The sequence below is a fragment of the Hipposideros armiger genome, unplaced genomic scaffold (genome assembly GCF_001890085.2).
Source record: "Hipposideros armiger isolate ML-2016 unplaced genomic scaffold, ASM189008v1 scaffold_511, whole genome shotgun sequence".
Classification (NCBI taxonomy): Eukaryota; Metazoa; Chordata; class Mammalia; order Chiroptera; family Hipposideridae; genus Hipposideros; species Hipposideros armiger.
This window is the reverse complement of record NW_017731861.1, coordinates 1,202,490-1,222,897: the sequence shown is the minus strand read 5'-3', so window position 1 is coordinate 1,222,897 and position 20,408 is coordinate 1,202,490. Positions and strand designations below refer to the sequence as shown.

The 20,408-nt window shown below is 57.4% G+C and overlaps 1 protein-coding gene across 4 annotated transcripts; it reads right to left on the bottom strand.

The window, feature by feature from the left end:
• Positions 1 to 1,399: 1,399 nt before the first annotated feature.
• Positions 1,400 to 19,637, bottom strand: CSK (C-terminal Src kinase). 4 transcript variants are annotated; one of them, XM_019668009.1, is made up of 13 exons: positions 19,008 to 19,637; positions 6,206 to 6,284; positions 5,770 to 5,883; positions 5,547 to 5,659; positions 5,014 to 5,233; positions 4,064 to 4,157; positions 3,803 to 3,868; positions 3,620 to 3,719; positions 3,438 to 3,528; positions 2,900 to 2,973; positions 2,620 to 2,815; positions 2,426 to 2,512; positions 1,400 to 2,252 (listed from the first exon to the last, which is right to left on the bottom strand). In XM_019668009.1, exons 2-13 carry the CDS (start codon positions 6,218 to 6,220, stop codon positions 2,070 to 2,072), a joined length of 1,353 nt encoding a protein of 450 aa, XP_019523554.1. In that variant the 5' UTR covers positions 6,221 to 6,284; positions 19,008 to 19,637; the 3' UTR covers positions 1,400 to 2,069. The 4 variants fall into 4 exon arrangements, with proteins under 4 accessions (XP_019523554.1, XP_019523552.1, XP_019523551.1 ...); XM_019668007.1 differs by adding an exon at positions 7,801 to 7,863 and having other exon boundaries at positions 1,430 to 2,252; positions 3,803 to 4,157; XM_019668006.1 differs by having other exon boundaries at positions 1,430 to 2,252; positions 3,803 to 4,157.
• Between the last annotated feature and the right edge of the window lie 771 nt (positions 19,638 to 20,408).

The following is a 20,408-nucleotide window of genomic DNA, read 5'->3' as shown; positions in this document are numbered from 1 at the left end:
GGGCAGTGTTACCTCCTACCTCCCTCTGGAGTCTGTCAACTCCCACCATCCTCTCCCACAGATCAGCCCTCACTGTTCTTCTTTCAGACCTTCTCCACCAGCAGCTAGGGCGATTGTTTCAAAAATACATACCTGAGGGCCGGCCGAGTGGCTCAGTTGGTTAAGAGCTCGCTCAAGAGTGTGAGCTCTAAGCAACTAGTGGTTCGATTCCTGGCCCAAGCCAAGCTGCCAACAGGTGGCAGGATGGCTCAGCTAAAAAAATAAAAAAAAAAGGTACCTGACTTGTCATCCTCCTACACAGAACCTGTTGCTAACTCCCCACAGCACCCATCTTCTGGGAAGCCCTGGAACAAGCTGCCCACCTCAGCATCTCAATCTCGTTCAGGAATGCTGCTACCTGCCTCCCACCCTCTCACCTGTTTATCTTTCCAATCTCAGCTTACATGTTGCCTCTTCCCAGAAGCCCTCCCTGGTCTGTAGATAAGATCTGATTCCCATGGTATATACATTTCTTCCATAGCACTTATCAGTTTGTAATGAACTGGCTGTGGTTGTCTTCCTGTGAACTCCACAGGGTCTACTGCTCACTACTGTGTAACCCCACTCCCAGTGCACAGCAGGTATTTTGTTGTTGAAGGAATGGCCTAGTTTTAGAAAAGCACGTCTGGTAGTATGCAGAAAGGACAGATTGGGGGAGGTAAGGAGGCTGCACTGGGCTTGCGGGGGAGGTGGGTGATGGCGCTGGACTGCAGAGCAGAGCCTCAACTGGACAAGGAACTCCCAGCTGCCTGTCTCAGTGAATTCTGCATTGACCACCGCCCCTGGGGAACCTGAGAGGGAGACAATGCCATGGCTGGTCCTCATGCTCCATCTGTGCATTCCTAGAGGCCCCACCTTCTACATCCTCAGGCACAGGGCTGGGCACATGGTGGAGGTGGGGACAGGGCACTTCCTACATCTCAGGTGAACTGTGAGAACCAGCAGCAGCTCAGAGCCTCCCTCTTCTCTCCCTCTAGGATCGACCTCTTCTCTGAGGCACGAGATATTTGCCTCCTACTAGGGGGTACCCCATCTCCATCCTGTCAGGCCTGGCTTCCTCCCCTCCCTGTACGGATGGCTCGAACAACACAGCAGGAGAGCCAGCCGGGCTCGCAGGCATTACCCTGTGGATGGGGCCCCAAGGCCAAGGCCGGCTGCAGCAGGACAGTGGGGGAGGGCAGGTGATGAGAGCCCCCCACGGCAGACACAGGACACGCGCTCGTGCAGCTGACACAAAGCGGTGGGCACCTCTCCCGGCCGTGCTCCCACCCGTTCCACTCACAGGGCAAGCGCAGCCCCACTCACAGAGACAGGAGAATGGACAAGATGGCACAGGGATGGGGGCGGGGAGACAGGCAGGCTCGGCGGAGGAAGCGCCGAGGCTGGGCAGCGGTGTCCTATGGAGTGGTTTATTACAATTCCATCTCGGAAGGCAGGCGGCAGCACACACGAGCTCCAAGCCTCTGACAGACGTCCGCCTCGGGCGCATGCAAACAGTGCAACACGGTCAAGTGCAAACACGGGGCGACCGAGGCGACACGGAACATGGAGTGGGGAACAAAGCTGGGGCGATGGGTCTCCCCAACCCTCGTGGGCAGGACAAGAAAAATAAGATTCGTACTTCTTGTAAAATGCCCATTTGCTGGGTACTTTCTTTCTCCTTATCTTGAAAAATAATAAAAAATAAACACACAGAAAAAAATCTCAAAAAAGGACAGGAATAAAACTCTAGGAAGGTGAGAGATGGGAGGCCAGGAAAAACCTGACCACAGCGGGGGCATCTGCCTCCCGCTCCTCAGCCTCTTCCCTGCTTGGCCCCTGAGTGGGGCTCCCCAAATCCCCACAGGTGGGTCCATGAGAGAAGGTGCCAGGCCTAGGTGGAGTCCCTGGGGGGCCAGCAGGGCGCAGACTGGGATATAGGAAAGGCCCACTGGACTCAGTTCTGGCTTGGGCCCAGCAGGTGGGGCACTAGGTCCACAGTCTGTCCAGGTTCAGTCCCCACAGGCCCACGGCCTGGGCAAGGGCTGCCGTCACAGGTGCAGCTCATGCGCTTTGATGTGCTCAAGCTGCTCACGGAGCTGCAGGAAGGAGGGCCGCGTGGTGGCGTCCAGCTGCCAGCAGTTCTTCATGACCTCGTAGACTGCAGGCGGGCAGCCGTCGGGGGCATCCATCTTGTAGCCCTTCTCCACCCGAGGGACAACATCCTTCAGTGGCTGCGGGCAGGTGGGGTATAAGTCTGTGCAGGGCCAATTACCTGAGCGGACCCCTACTCAGCATCCCTCTTCAGGGGTCCCCTTCAGCTCTGCCTCAGACCCAGGCCCACGAGGCCACCATAGCCTGCCAAGCCCTCCCTCAGCCCCAGCTACTCCCTAGCACCCACACTCACAATTCTTGGATAAGGCACTCGCCCAAAGGAGTAGATTTCCCAGAGAAGGATTCCGAAACTCCACACGTCAGACTTGGTGGAGAATTTCTGCCAGGTGGATGGGAAAAGCACTGTCAGATCCTGGGCATTTGGGGGTGGGATGACCCAGGACCCCTGTTTACCACTGTGCAGGCCCTGGGGGGAGGCCCACCCACCTTCTCTCTCAGGGCCTCGGGGGCTGTCCACTTGACTGGCAGCTTGCCCGTGTCCTGGGTGCTGGAGGCCTCCTTGGTGAGGCCGAAGTCGCTGACCTTGGCCACATTGTCTTCAGACACCAGCACGTTGCGGGCAGCCAGGTCCCGGTGTACAAAGTTGTTGCCCTCCAGATATTCCATAGCCTCGCAGACATCTCTGAGGGCGAGCCGACCACACGTCTCCTCAGACGAGGCTCCCATAACAGGGTGGGCCCCCTCCCCCAGCGGCTGCTTCACTCACAGTGAGAACTTGAGAAGACAGTCTCCGCCCAGCACCGACCGACCCCGTGACCGCAGATAGTCCACCAGGCTCCCCTGGGGCAGGAGACAGACCCACCGGCCCACAGGTCAGACCTGCCTCCAGCCTCCAGAGCAGTGGGCCTGGGGCTGGGGAAAGGGTGACACCCAGGGAAGTGTGAGGAAAAGTGGCAGAGCACGGGAGGAGCTGGCACAAATACCAGATTCTCCAAACTGGACACTGTGCCCCGCCATTTTCAGGCATTATCTCTTAATTCTCATCAATCTCAAAGGTAAACTTTTTGAGCATCTCCATTTCACAGATGAAGAAACTGAGACTTAGAGAGGTAACACAACTTGTCCAAGGTCATAGCGAATAAATCATGAGCCGGGACAAAAGCTGAGCCCTGGAGGCTTCAAACATCAGTTAGAGGGAGGGGACTGAGAGCAGAACCCAAGGGTGTGGTGGGGGGCCTGGGGCAGCTGGAAAGCCCCCGTGTTTAATTCCAGCATGGGGGGTGGATTACGGGGCAGGCACGCACCTTGGCCATGTACTCAGTTACGATGTAGAGCCCGCCCTTCTCCTCCACAATCACGCCCAGTAGCTGTACCAGGTTGCTATGCCGAAGTTGCCTGGGGCAGGACGGGGTGGTCAGAGGCTGCCCAGCCTCCTCATCCCCTCCCTGCGCAAGGGGACCTCCCCATCCACCCCTGCCCAACTCACGTCATGACCGACGCTTCAGCCAGGAAGGCCTGGGCAGTGGCGTCATTCTTAATGCACTTGACAGCAACTTTGTTCCCTCGGTAATCGCCCAGCATCACATCTGGGGGGACAGAGTTGGGGGTTGTTCCTGGACTCCCCACAGCTCCTCAGCCCCTCAAAGGACTCCCAGCCCCTCCTGCTCACCTCCAAACTCCCCCTTCCCAATGGTTTGCAGCAGCTTCAGGTCCTTCATATTCAGCGCCCAGCCACCTGGGGGAAGGGGAGGGGTATAGTGAGAGGCGCTGAGCTGGAGCAGAGTCACAGCAGGGGTGACAGTTGCCGACTGGACTATAATGTGTGCAGACCCCTGGAGGTCTCCAGAGCCTCTGGAATGGGGCAATGCCAAGAAGCCTGAGTAGCAGGAGGCGGATAGGCAAGTGAGGACTAGGGTGGGGTGCCACTCACTGCGGAAGAACTCGTCCTGGGCTGCCACTGTGCCCTCCATGACCTTTGGTTTGATGAGCCGAGTGCAGAGGCCATCTGCATCAGAGGTGTAGTGCTGCAGGGGATAGGGCAGGCTCACCAGCCGCTCACCAGCTGCTCACCTGCACTGCCTAGGTCTGACCACCAGAGGGTAGCAGGGGCTCTTCCCACACCGCCCCGAGTTCTTTGGGTGGAGGGGCTCCCTATTTCTGGCAGGGCTGGGGTTAGGGACTCCTGAGACTCGAACACCTGGCCCACTGCCCATGCCACCCCATACCCAGGTGCTGGAGACCCCCCATTGTCGCTACCACACTGGGCCTCACCAGCATTCCCAGGCAGGGGCAAGCCCTGACTCAGTCCAGACACCAGCCTGCAGCCAGGTGTGCCCAGGACCCTCCCCTGCCAGAGACCAAGCTGCGCTGCAGGTGGAGGGAGGTGAGAGTGAGTGTGGAAGGCATGTGGGAGGCTGCTTGGGGCTATTGGATGCCAGGCGTGGCCTGCCAGGGCTGGCAGAGCTGGCCTCAGGAGCTGCAGGGACACGAAGGCACATCCCTGCAGAAGCAGGAGCCCAGGGGACCCTGGCCATCAAGATGTCGCTCATGAGGACATGCTTATATACACACACTTGGGCATGCATGTCCGTGAGTGGCTGGAAAGAAGCTAGTTCTGAGATCAGACAAACCCAAATTCAAGTCCTGGCACCTCAAATGCATAGCTGTGTCGCCTCAGGTAGGTTCCTTAACTGCTGTGACCCTTCATTTCCTGGCCTCTGAAATGGAGATAGTGCCCCCCTCCCTGTGATGGCACTGTGGGGCCAGAGACCTCCCTGGCACACAGCAGGTGTCCCTCGAGGCGTGAGGGAACACAGGCTCATGGAGGCTGTGTGGCACTCCCAGGTCACCGCCCAGGATGGCGGGTGGGGGCCAGCTCACCTCCACCAGCTGCATGAGGTTCTCGAAGTAGACCTCCTCATCGATGCTGAGCTTGCTAGCGTGGTACATGATGCGGTAGTGCTCCACCTTGCCGTCGCAGCTCACACACAGCGTGTAGTCCCCGGGGTAGTTGGTGCTCTCCCGCACCAGGAACAGGCCTGTCTCTGGCGGGCACAGAAGCCGCTCCGCCTGCTCCCGTGTGATTTTGCCATGGAACCAGCTGGGGGAAGGTCGGGCTAGGGGTCACGGCGGCCCAAGGCTATAGAGCCTGGTGCCCCCGGCAGCCCCCCTGCATCTGCCAGGCTCCACTTTTGGGAGGCCCTCCCCTGGCCCCACCCTTCCCTCTTCAGTCCTAGCCCCTTCCACCCCCTGAGGTCCAGCACCCACACCCTTCCCCTCATCTTGAGAAGCCCGCAGGACATTCTAGCCCTTTCCTCTGGCCTCCGTTTTCCTGACTCGCTTCTGGGGGAACCGGGCTTCCATGTCCTCCCTCCTTCCCTGACTGGGAGAGGAACCCCCTCAGCGATACGCACGGCATGAGGCTGAGTTTGGTGCCGGCCTTCACGCCCTCCCGCTTCTGGACGTAGTTGGCTGGGATGATGCCCTCACGGCCCACCTTGTTCTTGGCTTTGTACCAGTTGGGGTCCTGGGGAGAGGGCAGCCCAGACACACTCTCAGGCCCACCCTTCCCTGCAGGGGAACCAGGACCCTGAGGTGGGAGGAGGGGGTGGGGTGGGCATGTGAGGTCCCTTTTACCTTGGTGACGGCCACAATGGTGAGCACGTCTCCCTTGCAGAAAGGAAGGTCCTGTTCGGCTGTGCCTTGGAAGTTGTACTTGGCAATACATTCTGTACCGGATGGCCAGGCGGCCTGCAGGGCAGGAGACAAGTGGGTGGGTGCAGCCGGGGCCTCTCCACCCACCTGCCCACACATCCTCGAGGCCACAGATCTTGGCTGGCACCCCGTGAGTCCGGGTGAGGCGCCCCCCCTCCCACAAGAACTTTGGGTCCCTTCCAGCTGAGATTCCCCCATTGCTCTCATCTTGAGGGCCCTGTAGGAATGCCACTTTGTTGAAAGCCAGGGCTGGGACAGAGGGCTGGGAAAAAAGGGAGTGAATAAATCCGAGTCCTCATTTTCTCTCTTCTGCTCAGCAACCCTATGGGGGTGGCCTAGGACCCCTCCCCCGTGGTACCTGTATTGCCGACATCTTCTCAGAAGATCTGGCGTCCCGTGTCACAGGAAGGCTGCCCTGTCACTTGGTACCATGAGAGCTGTGGGAAGAAAAGGAAGGTTGAGGAGGGGTATGAGGAGATGGCTCCTTGTCCCAACTCACTGAGGTCCCACTCCTTCCCCACAGCAATGTGACCAGGTGCCAAACGCAGTCAGAGCTGGGCCTGGGGGCAAGGGCTGTCCTCTCCAGCCTCAGCAGGCTGAGGGCACTGAAGCGGGGCGGAGGCTAGAGCATGAGGGCTGAGGACCACCAGGAACAGAGGGGGCCACCAACCCTAAGCCCATGGGGTGGGGTGGGGGGCCTTACTGCCCAACAGAATGGCTAACAGAGGCAAAGGAGGTTTGGGGGCTGAGTACCACCAGTGCCACCTACCCCATCCTCCCCTAGCCCAGATACTAGCTAACTGGTCTGTGGGGGAAGGGAGCCCAGGACAGCTCTGTGAACCTGGGGAAGGTGCTATGTGATTGGGAAAGTCACCTATCCTCTGTGGGCCTCTTCGCCTATAAAAACTTGCCCAGGCAGTAAAGCCAAGGTACACCGACCCCATGGCCTGAGTATCCCACAACACACCCAAGAGGACAGGGCAGGTGTCCACTGCAGCACGAGTTGCAATAAACCTCAAACTGGGAACTGTCCAGATGTCCACCAAGAGTCCACGTGGGATGTCCATGAACAGTGTACCGCAGCAAACATCAAATAAGCTACAGGTGGGCCGGCCGAGTGGCGCGCTGGTTAAGAGCTGGCTTGGGATGCCAGCTCTGAGCAGCAGGGCTCTGGTTTGGATCCCACATTAGGGCCGGTGACGCTGTGCCCTCTACAGCTAAGATGGTGAACAACAGCTCAACCTGGAGCTGGGGTGCGATGAGTCGCCAGTGATGGCGTAGGCTGCAGTGGGCTACTATAAACTATCTGAGAGGCTGGCAGCCAGCGTGAGCTGCCGTGAGCGGCTGTCCAGTGGCCGGCAACCGATCTGCCTCACCCGGGAAGAGCACAATGATAATACCAACATGGGCCAGTGAAGCGACGTCCTCCACAACTAGACTGAAGAACAAAAAGGACAGCAACTTGTCTGTTCCCCTCCCCCAATTCCCCAATACAATCTTTAAAAAAATAAGCTACAGGTATGAAACCAGACCGATGAACTTCTAAACATGTTAGCCAAGAAGCCAGACACAGACGAGCACGCGCCATGTAGTTCCACTCGTATCAAGTTCAAAATCGGGCCTAATCCATGGTGCAGGAGGGGGCAGTGACTGGAAGGGGCGTGGCGGGCGGCCTCAGGGTGCTGTCAGGGTGCTGGTTATGCGACTGTCTGAGCGCAGTCGGGGCTAGGTTCACTGTGGTTCACAGAGCTGTGCCTTTATGATCAGTGTACTTTTTGGTGTGTATGTTTACTTCAAAAAGTTGACTCCTCTCAAGAGCCACCCCAGCCATCCCACCCCCCAAGAGCAGCGCACCAACCCATCAGCACACACATGCTTGTACTTGTCTGAGGAAGCAGGGGCTGGGGCTACTGTTCTCTTTTTACAGATGAGGAAACTGAGGCTTAGACTCACCATGGTCACAAACATGACTTATCCCAGGCCAGGCAGTGGGAGAAGACCTCTGAGTGCCAGTGCCTAAGGGTGTGAGGTGAAAAGGGCTGCAGAGCTTACTTGGGCTTCCTGCAGGAGGGAATGTTGGGGCTGAGCCCTGAGACCAGGACTCAGAAAGGCAGAGAGTGGGCTACAGAGGGCACCCCAGGTTGGTGTGACAGCCTGAGCAAAGGGGCTGGGGTAGAGACAGGTACAGTCGTGAGAAGCTAGCCTAGCTGGGAGCCCATGGTGAGGGAGGGTGGGAGACAAACCCTGACCATTTGAGCAGCCATCAGTCTGCTGTGTGCATTGCTAAGAGTAGGCCTGGCATAGGGGCTTCAAACGCCAATCTGAGGAACCAGGGTTTGCTTCTGAGGGCCAGGAGCCTGGGGGCCTCAGCAGCAGAGCATGTGGTCTTGGAGACTAGAAGACACCAGGGAGAACAGAGCCGGGAGAACCAGCACCGCTTCCAGACTGCACTCCTGGTTGTAGAGTCAGGCAGACCTGGCTCTGTTGAGTATGCAACTCGGGTGAATGACTCAATCCTTCTGAGCCGCAGATCCCTTACCCTGAAAGGTGGGGACAGGGATCCCCTGCAAGCAGGCAGTGGAGGGAGTGGAATGAAGCACTGGAAAAGCCTGGCACAGGGCCTGGCATAAACCGCCCCCACCGCCTCTCCTCCCTTCCCCAAAGGCCAGCCAGTCAACCTCTGCCATCTGACAGGGAGGCTGAGGCCCAAGCAGGATGAGCCTTGTCTGCCCCCAACCACCGCACACACATGCACGATTTGAGTCACCTGGATACAGGAACCAGCCCCTGGGCTCCTGTGGTCTGCATGCTGTGGGAGCTGTAAGCTCCTTACCCCCATTTACGGAAGCAGAAGCTGAGGCTCACAAGGTTCAATGATTTGCCTGAAGTCACACAGCTAGTTAGGGGTGACAACCCACACCTTGAATTGGGGCTCCCAACCTTCAGGCCCTTCTGAATAGAGGCTCTGCTAACTTTCCACATACCCACACCTCCCCTTACCCCCAAACTCGGAGGCACTGCAGGAGGGCGTGGAGGCTGTGGCACCATTAGTCACCCTCCCAGCTGTCAGTTTGCAAACACTCCTTTCCCGGCCTGCAGCAGCTGCCGCCGCCTCCCCACTGACTTGATAATAATAATAAAAATAATAATAGGCCCTGTTTTCTGAGCACTTACTCTGTGCCAGGCCTCATCTTTGGCATATTATGGCTCATCAAGCCCTCTAACAATTGAGAGAGAGAGGCTGTTATCACCCCCATTTTACAGATGGGGGCTCTGAGCAAGGCCAAGAGGCAAGGTGGCCTTGCCTGAGGTCACACCTCAGGTGAGCATCCTTTCCCACTGACACCTGAGCTGTCAGGCCAATGCCCCCCACCCTGTGCCTCTCTGCCTCCTCTGCCACACCATGCCAGGACCACACTGGCCTAGGGGAGCATGCGCACGGCAGCAGACAGAAGTAAGCAGTGCTCAGAGGAGGGACAAGCCCAGGGGGCAGAGGTCAGGACGCGCTTCCTTCCTCCAGGGGTTGGGGTTGGATGACAGAAGATGTGGGAAGGAGAGGGAAGAGCTAACCTCTGCCTTTCGCTCTGCTCGCTGCAACCTGGGGACCCAGTGTCCCCATCTGTACAATGGGTTGGTGGTAACTCCGCAGCTCCAGGTCCAGTCTGAGGACTGGAGTTGCCACCTCTCAGTACCAGGAACAAGACCGAGCTTGACACAGGAGCTTCAGACTCTGGTGGCTCCTCCCTGGAGCCCAGGAGGGCTCAGCTGCCTCCCCGTCTGAGACCCTCCTTAAGGCCCGGAGGGTCCAGCTGGGCCACCCTACTCCAGGTCAGGGACTGAGAGCCAGAGTGGCTGGGGAGGGCTGGCTGGCCTGGATCAGGCACGGGGGACCCTTCCTGGGTTATGTGAACCTATCTTCAGTCTACTTTGTGGAGGCAGCGCAGGAACAGTCCTGGAAGTCAGGGGCTCTGAGTCCTGTTCCTCGTTCTGCCATCAACTTGCTGTGTGACCTTGAGAAAGTCACTTGACCTTTTGGAGATGTGCTGGCCCTCCACCACCTCAGCGACAGCTGTTTCCCACCTGCTGTTCCCACATCAGCCTTGGCCTTCCTTCCCACTCCCTCCCCTTGCTCTACCCAGGGAACTTCCACTCAGCCTTCAGGTCGCAGGGAGGCAATGCTTCTACTGTACGTGTGTCTAGACAGATGTGGTGGACAGCCCCGGCAGTGCCGTTCATAGTAGCAAGAGATCAGGGGACAATCTTTATGTCCATTAATAAGGGACTGAGTAAATAAATGACCAGCTACCCCGAAAAGAGAACCCATACTCCAGATGTGACGCGGACAGAACAGCTCTCCGGCTGATGGTACACAACACGCTTCTTGACACAGTTGGTAGAAATGGCAAAAGCCGGCCCAAGTCATTGAAGGAAAAACTGCTGGACACAGCTTCCAAGTACCACCCCACCCACTAACCAGAAAGAGGAAAGGTCCCTTCACAACAGGGAGGTCTGCAGACACCTCATTAGCCCAACTGTCACAAGAAGCATGACCAACAAGGAGAGAAGCGACACTGAGTGACACTGAGCCTCCTATGACGGTGCACCAAGGGGGACACAGCTTCCACTGTGGCGTTCCACAGAGCTGTTTAACCTGACTCCCATCAGGAAGATAAAATCAGAGCCCAAACAACTGGCCTGGACACTGACAGCCAATGTCATAAATGACAAAACAAACAAAGGCTGGGGCATGTTCTAGATTAAAGACAGTAAAGGAGCCCAACACAACAACAACATGATAATTATGTCAGGTGAAGGATGTGCTAACCTTGTTATGGTAATTGTTCTGCAATATATACGCACATCAAATCATTACATTGTACACTTTGAACTTAACACAATGCTATGTGTCAATCATATCTCAAGAAAGCTGGAAAAGAGAGAAACATGACAATAAGATTCAATGAGTGATTCTGAATTGGATTCTGCATCAGAGGGAAAAAATATCTATAAAAATCATTTGGGGACAACTGGGAAAATGGAAATGTTTAGACAACGTTAAGTGTGACCATGGTACTGGGATTATGGAAAAGATCCACGCTAAAATACTTGGGAGTGCAACGTATGATGTCTGCAACTAACACTCATATAAATCGGCAAAACAATACATATACAAATATGTGTATGCATCCAAAAGAGGAGGTAAAGCAAATAGGGCAAAATGTTAAGAACTGGTGAATCTTGGGAAAGGATGTATGGGTCTTTGTTATACTATTATTTCAGCTTTTTGGTAGGTTTGAAATATTCAAAAGGCCGTAAAAAAGAGCTAGGTGCAGGATGTCACCCATGGTATACCACAAGCTGTGTTTTTCAAGGTAACATACAATTCATCCCCTAACTCAGATATGCACAAATTATCTTTGAAAGATAGAGAAAACTGATAATAGAGGTTGCCTCTGGGACGAGAAGAGGGTGTGAGTATCAAGTTCAAGGGACATTTACTTTTCACTGTGTATTTTGTCCTTTTTGACTTTTTTTTTTTTAACCACATGCAGCTATTATTACCTTTCCCCTAAAAATAAGACTGAAAATAAAGAACTTTTTGAAAGCCACTTCTACCAGGAGCCTTCCGTGGTCCCCCAGCTGTGTTGGCTGTTTTGGGCCTCCACAGCCTCTCACACATCCCCATGCTCCAGCAAGAGCCTCATTGGTCCTAGCCTGGGAGCTCTGCAGGGGAAGAGCTGGGGGGTTGACACATGTCCCTAGCACGGGCTGGGCCCATAGTGGCTGCTGGGTAAATGTGTGCTGAATGAATGAATGAAGCAACAAACAAAAGGGGGAAGCTAGGCTGACTGTACCACACTGAGGTCCCACAACCAATGGGACTATATTTAACCCCAAAGGACGCAGCTGTCACCCCACCCCCACAGGGCTAGGGGACAGGGAACTCTGGAACTTTGTGAGGTCAATGCTCCACTCTAACTCTAACTTTCTGCCTCACACCCTGCTCCCAGCAGTCCTTGTGCTGGGGTCCCGGGAACAGGCTGGGCATTGTGCCCAAGCACTGAGGTCAGTGGCCACAGCCTCAGGCAGGCCTTTCTTGGGAGCCTAGGCTGGCAGGGTGGGGCGGGATGGGGGGAAGCCCAGAAACTCCTGGGCTGCCCTTTCCCTGCCTGGGGGCAGCTTTAGACCCCCACAGCAAGCACACACTGAGGGCCAGCGTGGGCCACAGGGCTCCTGCCCTGACCCCTCACTATAACGACTGCTTAATGGGGCGTGGGAGCTTCAGTAACTGTTTATACACAGCTAAAAATACCCACTGAAAGGGGAAGTGCACAAGAGACCTGGGGGAGTGCAGGGCCATGGCCCCCAGAGACTCTGGTTCTGCCACAGGACCCAGCTAATATGGGGGGTGGGGCACGGGCAGCCACTGGAGAGGAGAGGTCATTCTTTACACCAGTGCCCCAGGAGCCTCCCGGTGCTCCCAGGTCCAGGCTTTGTGGCCGGGATGGGCAGAAAGAGTTAAAGGCTCAGGGGGTCCTGCCCTTGGGGCCCCAAGAACTCCACTCGCCCCAACAAAATGCAGACCTGCTCCTGTCCTCCTGGTTACTAGATGGTCAGTCATGGCCAGGTGTGCTCAGTGCCTGAACAGACAGGATACATGGGCAACCAGGAGGGCTTCCAGGAAGAAGACGAGGGGAGCTGGAGGCGCTTGGGAAGGGGCTGTGCTGGATCAGGCCAGGCTGAAGATTTCAAACTGTGGTACAGAGGGAGTTCATTAAGGCTGCAGAACGCTCAGGGTGAGGGTCCACAGAGGCTTTGAAGCTGAGGGAGGTCCCCACAGGTCACAGGACAGATATAAGCAGAACTGAGTTTCCAATTTGGGCACCCCCCTCTGAAAGGGCAGTGCACCTGAGAAGGGTGGGGCACTGACAGCAGTTGGGCTGGTTTGGCAGCAGTAAAATCAGCCCCACCTCTGGTTCTGCAAATGACACCCATGCTGCAGGCACTGGATGCCCCTGGCCACACACCAGGCCATGGGGTTGGAGGGTCCCCACTGACCTAGGCAGGTGCTCCCAGAGCCCTCACCACTGCATAGATGTCTCAGGGTCGGGTCACTGTAGAATTAGGCACAAGACCCTTGGAGATGCCTAAATTTCCCTGGGGGTCAGGGGAGGGCTGGAAGGGTGGCCCCGATTTGGCTCTAGTGTGTGCTACCTGCCCCCTCCCCTCTTGGGGCTTCCTCAGCCTTCAGCACCCCTGCCCTAAGGGGAGGGACGAGTTTAATGGCTGAAAAATGTGAACAATGAAATTACAGCAACTCACTGGCTTTTTTTCCTGACCCCAATGGCTCGGTGGAAGTGGAAATTCCTTCTAGCGGTGTGGGAGAGGTGGAGGCTGGAGTGAGAGGAGGCCAGCAGGAATCCCCTCCCCCAGAGCCCCCTGTGGCTGCAGGCTGACACTCCTGGCCCAGAAAGGTTTCTAATTACCGCTCAGGAGCCTAATTAGTTACATCACTGGGCAGTGGGGACTAGGGCCTCCCCAGAGCCCTCCCCCAGGCCTCTGTCCCCCTGTGAGCACAGGCTGTGGTGTTTGCATCTTTATTTGCCTACATTTACTTACAGCCTCTCAGCACTGACCTCCAACAAGCCCTTAAAAATCATGCAGTGTCCCTGTCCCTCACCCGAAGTCTCCTAGTCATGTTACAGGTGGGGAGACTGAGGCCCAGGGGCCCATGAGATGGCTAGAACTTTGGTCCCCGATTCCTGGTCTCCCCATCTTAGAATGGGACCCCCAGAACACACAGCTCAGCTCGGAAGGGAAAGCAACGGGGGCCCAGCACAGAAAGACAGCCTTGCTGCCCACGAGGGAGAAGGTGGACAGCATCCCCCAGAAGGATGGGCTAAATGAAAGCGCAGAACGAGAGCCTACTGACCCATCCTGTGTTAGTTACTTTATCCTCCAAAAACCCTGGCAGGTTTTTCTGCTGATCTGTTTGACAGATGAAGAACCAGCTCTGAGCAGGATCACCCAGCTTCTAAAGGGGGTAGAACAGGGAGTTGAGCTCAGAGCTTTCTGAACTTGGTCAGGGGAAAACCTCCAACCTTCCCTTGGGCAGGGCAGATGACATCGTGAAAATGGACAGATAGGGGAGGTCTGCCCGGAGCCTGGCTCTCCTGCTCTGGGAAACACGGGTTAGTTACATCTCTGCCCAGTCCTTGTCTGCCATACTGTCTCACACAGAGCAGCCAGCAGCCCTAGAGAGGGTAGAAGCTTCAAGCAACGATCTCTGCCCCCACCCTGCCTCTTCTGGAAATGCTTCTTGATTTTCATGGCCCTTCCCCTCCAGGAAGCCCTCCTGGCTGCTCCAGCCTACACAGATCCGCAGAAGCTCTGCGCTCCCACCAGCCCTGCCAGGAAGCTGGAACCACAGGCCTCCCCTAGCTGACTCTTCTCTGAGTCTGAACTCCTCTACTGTCCAGCAGGGGAGCTCGCAGGGATCCTTCATTCTCCCCTCCAGTCTCACTGCAGTGTGAACACAGGCCACAGATGCCGGGGTCTGGGTGAGGACCAGGTGCTGGGCAGGGCTGAGAAGCAGCAGCCAGGGTGGGCAGGCGTCAGATGACACCAGGTTTTCACCCACCCACAAGGCTTCCAACTGTGCAGAGAGCAGGGCAGGCAGAGGAGAGCACCAGGCAGCCTCTCTTCTGCTTGCTCCTGCAACTCTGGGCCCAGACCACGGAAGGGGTGGGGGTGGGGGGAGGCAGGGGGAAGCTGCGGTTGGAGGCCCAGCCCCACCGAGGCGTACACAGCTAGTGTGTGATGAGAAGCTGCTCTCATCACAGTACCTCAAAACCAGGAAGAGAAACTGAGCAGGCAGAAAGGGTGAGACGGGCTGCATGGGGCCCTCAGGTCCCTGGGGGCCTGCCAAGAAGAGCTCCCAGACAGTCGCTGGATGGGCCACTTCTTCCTTCTGGGCCTCAGTTTCCCCAGGGGAAAAATGGGATTCTTTCCCTGGTCCTGCCAATCTGCCCGATTGGTGCAGGCTGCATCTTGCTCGCTGAGAGACCCCACAATTGGTGGAGCACTCCCAATACCCCAGTGGGCTTTGGCCTCTCCTGGGAAGCAGGGGCTTGCCCCCCCCCCAAAGCTAGTCTCGCCTTGCTCACTTCTCCCCTCAGCCACGCAGGGAGCACACTAGCTCTTCCTTCACCAACTCTTTATTTTTAGGTCTAAATTTGACTTTAATCATTACTTAGCAGATTCTATTTCCAGCCTTTGGATGAAGGGACCCAGAGGAGAGGAGGAAGGGAGGTAGTGCTCCCTGCCTAGTGTGGGGGGTGGCCTGCTCCTCCACCCATCCTGTTCCCAACCAAGGAGGGGGACACTGAGAAACATCCAAAGGGCTCACCCCAGCCGGGCCAGCATGTTGGAGAGGACCCCACCCTGTGACCTCATCCCAGCCCAAGCTGTGGGACAGGAACGGTAGATGCAATACCCACTTCCCCTGTACCACGACCAGGGAGGAAAGAGGTGCTCCGCAGGCCGAAGTCTGGCAGCCTGAGTCTGAGGTCAGACATTGAATGGGCCACCTGGGGAGGACCCGCTGCCTCAGTCAGTCCTGGGCCATCCTAGGGTCACCTGGGACTATGGTCTCCTAGGCTCAGGGGTGCCAGGCTGAGACTGGTTTCCTCCTACCATCCAAGGGGTGGTCCCAGGACTCCCAGTTCTCTGGTCTCCAGAGAAGCAGAACAAGAGGAAGCACGCAATGTCACGGGAGTGCACACTCAGGTTAGGCTGGGCAACACCTGCCAAGGAGGAAGGCGCTAACACACAAGACTTCCCCAGGGATCTGGGGACCAACTACATCCTCTTCAACTCCCAGCCAGGGGTTTGAAAATCCCTGCCTGCCCCAACTTCCTCCCGCCCCAGGTCCCTGGGAAAGGGTGGGGAGATGAGGCTGGCTTGGTCAGGATGCCTGGCTTCCCTGCCCAAGTCTCAGTTTTCCCAGGGAAAGCAGGCCTCTGTCTCCACTGGAGAAATGCGAGGCCTGCCTAGGAAGTAGCCAAAGCTGGGGACGGGAGGCAGCTGGGCTCTCAGAGAAGAGGCCTTGTTCACTCAGCTCCGAAGCATGGAGAAGACGACGGGTGGGGTCAGGTCCCAGAAACCAACCAGTAACCCATCTTCTCAGGGCCAGGCCATGATTTGGGCCGGCCAATCACAGGGTGACGGGGGTGGTGGGGTTGCAGGCAAGAAGGCGGGACAAGGCACCAGCCAGAACAGTCCAGAACCTCAGGGCCAGAGGGTTTTAGAAGGGCCTGGTGCACAGAGCAGCCCTTGGCTGGTGAGCCACTAGCCAACTCTGGCCCAGTGTCTTCTCCACAGCCTGTGGCGGGCACACCATCAGCAAAGGCCCCCTCCTGACAAAGTGTTTGTGAAGGCCAGGGGCTGTGCGAGGCACATTCTAGCACCTTGGTTCATTCACACTGTCTGCACACTCCCCTCTGGGGCAGGTATACTGCCCCTGCTGTGTACATAAAGGAGCCCTGGCTGAGAGGGTGACTTGTCCAAGGTCCCTCCTCCCAGGCCTAAATGGCATGGCTGGGCCTGGAAACCAGGTCGGATGGGTGTCAAGCTGCCTGCTCTTTCCGACTCCTGGCTGCTTTGGGGGCCTGTAGCAACCACCACCCCAGCAACAGTCAGGAAACAACAGTGCATACACTTAGTAAGAGGGTCTAGGTAGGGTTGCTGTGGCAGCTATTTGGAAACTTCTACAGCTTTTTCCAGGCAAAGTTACACAGACCGTGTAGCAACATGAGAAAATGCCCACAGATACAGTATTAAATGAAAAAAGTTGTCATGGCATGCACAGTGAAGTGACAAGAGTGGCGAAGGAAAAAAAAACCAGGAAAGACTGGCAGGGAACTCCAAAATGCTAGTCACTGTGCCAGGGAAGAAATAGTGGGTGATTTTTGTTTTGTTTTCTACATTTCCTGTAGTGCTGCTTTGTTACTTTCTAAATTAGGAAACTAATACATACATAATTTTCTCGTAATGAGCTCAGACTCGCTTTCCTGGGCCCCATCTGCCCCCAGCTCTGGCCCTGGTGTCTGGGACAGCTTCTACCATGGGACGGCGCCTCAGACACATGAGGGTCCCTCCCTACCTTCTCTTTCCCAGACCAAATACCTCTGCTCTTTGGGGACTATGTGTCAAGGCTTTGAAATTCCTCAAAAGATGGAGCCCAGAACTGGACCCAGGCTGTCCTGCCCATTCAGGCTACCTGGTGGCTTGCTGGGGCAGCTAACCGTGGCTCCTGGGCCTCGGTCCTGGCCTGTACTCTGGGCTGCTCGGTGGTGACTCAACCTTTTGTGGCCCAGTTGTCCCTTGTGGTGGTGCTGGGGACTGTTTTCTGGTCCTTCCTTGCTCCCCAATTCAACAGAGAGAAAAGCAGCCACTTCTGAGAGGGAGGAAGGCACCAAGCTCGCCAGGTAGGAAAACACATTCCTGCACATGTGCTAGCCTATAGCCAGACCTCTTTCCACAAAGGCCGTGGGACCCCAGCCATCCAGGTACAGCTCAACCATGTCAGGCCTCAGCCCCAACCTCTCAGGCTGGAAAGGAAGTTAGGGCTGGGTGAGGGGAGCCTCACAGGCCCACCACATCTGGGTCCCCTCCACTGTGCATGTCAGGGCAACTGGGAAAAAAACTTTAAATCAAGGGCAGAGTCCTGAGCAGGGCCGCAGACATAGCTCAGCATCCTCTAGGGAAACTCCCACCCTTTCAGATACAAGAGGGTCCTGCTGTACTCCCAATCTCCCTCCTGTTGCCTTCGCCCTGCTGGGGTCCCATCCAGAAAGACACTGAGATCCCCATGGTGTGGGGAGCTTGGAACAGGCCCCTGGGTATCCCCTGAAAATGCTGCTATGCCAAGGCTGTGGGGTGCTCCCTATGGAAACAGGATTCTCACCTTCCCCATTTAGATCCAAATTCATGTTCTGAACTTGGCTTTTCCTATGCTAGCTGGGCCAAAGGTGTGGGAGGGCTGGGCCAGGGCTGACTACCAGGCTGTTTCAGCTCAGTGTCAGGGCCACACCAGACAGATGCCCCCACACACTCACCACATCCTCATCAGTGGGACCCAGTCTCAGGCACCAGGGGGTAATCCCAGGGGCAGTGCAGATGTCTGAGCCCCATACCCAGGCAGAGCTGGGGCCGGAAGTCCTCTGCCTCTCTACAGCCCTCAATAGGGGAGCACATGCTCACTCCACCGAGTCCCTTGGGCCAGGATGGGGGCCTGTGTCCCTGGTGAGTGAAGGTGCCTCTCTGGCTGCCCTCCACCTACAGCAGTCCAGCTCTGCAGTGTGCGGGATGGACGAATAGATGGCAAAACTCTGCCAGAAGCCTGGGGTAGCAACTTCCCCCTTTGAGCCTCAGTTCCCTGGTCTACTAAGAGGGGAGGTGAGGGAGCCCCTAGTTAAGTTCCAAGGATCTGGTGGCTGGACACGCCCCTTCCTTACACCTGGCCTGGGCCCTGAGGAGCCTGGGAGAATGGGCTGACCAGGTTGCCAAGAGGTGGGGGCATGGTTCTAATGCCCAGTGTCACCTCTACCCGTGACAGAGGCCCTGCCCAGTTTCTCCACCCAAGGGTCAGAGGTTCCTTGGCTTAGGCCTGGATTTCTGGGAGGATGAGGGTGACAAGCTCCATCTCTGGGCCCTGGGCTTCCTACAGCAAACAGGGCCTCTGTGGGGAGGGAGGGAGGGGTCAGAACCAGACAGGCCAGGGAGCCTGCAGGGAGGCCCTGGGTACGGAATGACAAACTGTCCATTCTCCAGGGCCCTGGCCCAAGCTGACCCTTTCCCTCCCGGCTACAACCAGACCCCACAAGGGAGGAAGAGGGGGACAGACAAGGCTGGCCTGAGCAAAGTCTGTGGGGCTCATAGGGCAGTACCTCCCTGCTGTACTCCCCTCCCAGTCGGGCTGACAGTGACTCCCGGGAGAATTCGAAACCGGGAAGAAGGGAGTAAGGGAGGTGGGGGATGGGAGTGGACGCGACGGCAGCTGCAACAGCAGCAACAGAAGCGGGATGTGAGACCTCCACCCTCCTCCCTCGGGAAGTACTCAGATTTGCCCACCTCCTCCAGGCCTGCCAGGCACTCACCTCTCTTGGGGCACTGCGGTCCGGGCCACCTCGCTTTGGGCAGCATTAGCGGCCTGCAGGACGGTCCATGCCGCCAGGGGAGAGGGGAGGGGCGCAGGGGTCCCCCGAGGATGCGGTACAAAGAGATATGGGTGCGAAGAGAGGGGAAGGAGGGACGGCCAGGCGGACACAGGGGGCAGCCGCGCGGCCAGGGTCGGGGAGGGAAGAAAGGCGGGGGAAGGAGGGCGAGAGGGAATCGGGGGAGGAAACAATGTAGCCGGCGCGGCCCCGGCAGAGTTCCGCTTCCGAACGCCGCCACCAAGGTTTGATTTTGGAACGTCGCGCCGGCTGCCGGGGGCCGCCCAGGACGCGGGGGGCTCCCCGCGCTCCACGCCCCGCAGGCTCCCGCGGCCACAGGCTGGCTGGGGCGGGAGGGACCGCTGGCCGGGGGACTGTCCCGACGGCGGCGCGGCCGGGTGGTCGCCCCACTCGGACCCCACCCCGGCAGGACCCCCGGACAGGGTGCGGGGTGGGGCGGGAACGGGAGGGCGGCAGCGGGCTCGGCGGCGGCGGCCAAGCTCAGCTCGCCCGGGGCTCTGCTAGGAGGAAGCTCACAGGCCTGGCGAGAGGAAGCGCGGCCCGGATTCTCCGCCCGCGGCAGCGCGCCTGCGCGAGGGGGCCTGCCCGGCGTGCGGCGGGGCGTGGGCCGGCGGGGCGGCGCCCCCTGCCGGGCGCGGAGGGCACTACGGGGGGTGTGTGTCCTCGCCCACGCCCTGCCCCCACCTGCAGGCCTGCGGTGGAGGCTCCCGAAGGTCCCTCGCAGTGGGCCGACCAGCCCGCCTTGGAGCCACCTCCAGCCTTCCCTGGGCGCAGCTCGCCTGATGTAGAAGCGATTGAGGCCGGGCCTGGGCCCCTCTCCTTGGATCTGTTTATGAAGAGTGGGCCTCACTCGCGCGGCAGGAAGCATTCATTTCATTCATTTATTCTCAGACGATTAATGGCGCTGACCACGTGACAGGCCCGGTTCTGGAGCCTACTAGTTGGACCACTACATTACTGTCAAGGTGTTCTCCCTAGTACTGACCGGCCAACAGACAAGCTCAAAGAAACAACTGATAAAAATGGAGAGGCGGTGTACAAGGTCCACAGGAAGCAGAAAAGAAGGGGGAGGCTAATGGCGAGACTTCACAGAGCTTGGACCTCAGGCAGAGGGAACAGGATGGACAAAGGCAGGGAGAGATAAGTGAGCATGAAAATAGCTCAGTATGGCAGTGTAGGTCCAGGAGAGTGGTGGGAAACGGGGTCCCTGGAAGACTAGGGACTAGAGAGACCAAAGAGCCTTGTGGAACTTGCTTAAATTTTGTTTTCAGCCTAGAAGCAATGGGGATGTTAATAGCTGCGTGACTTTGGGAAAGTTAATAA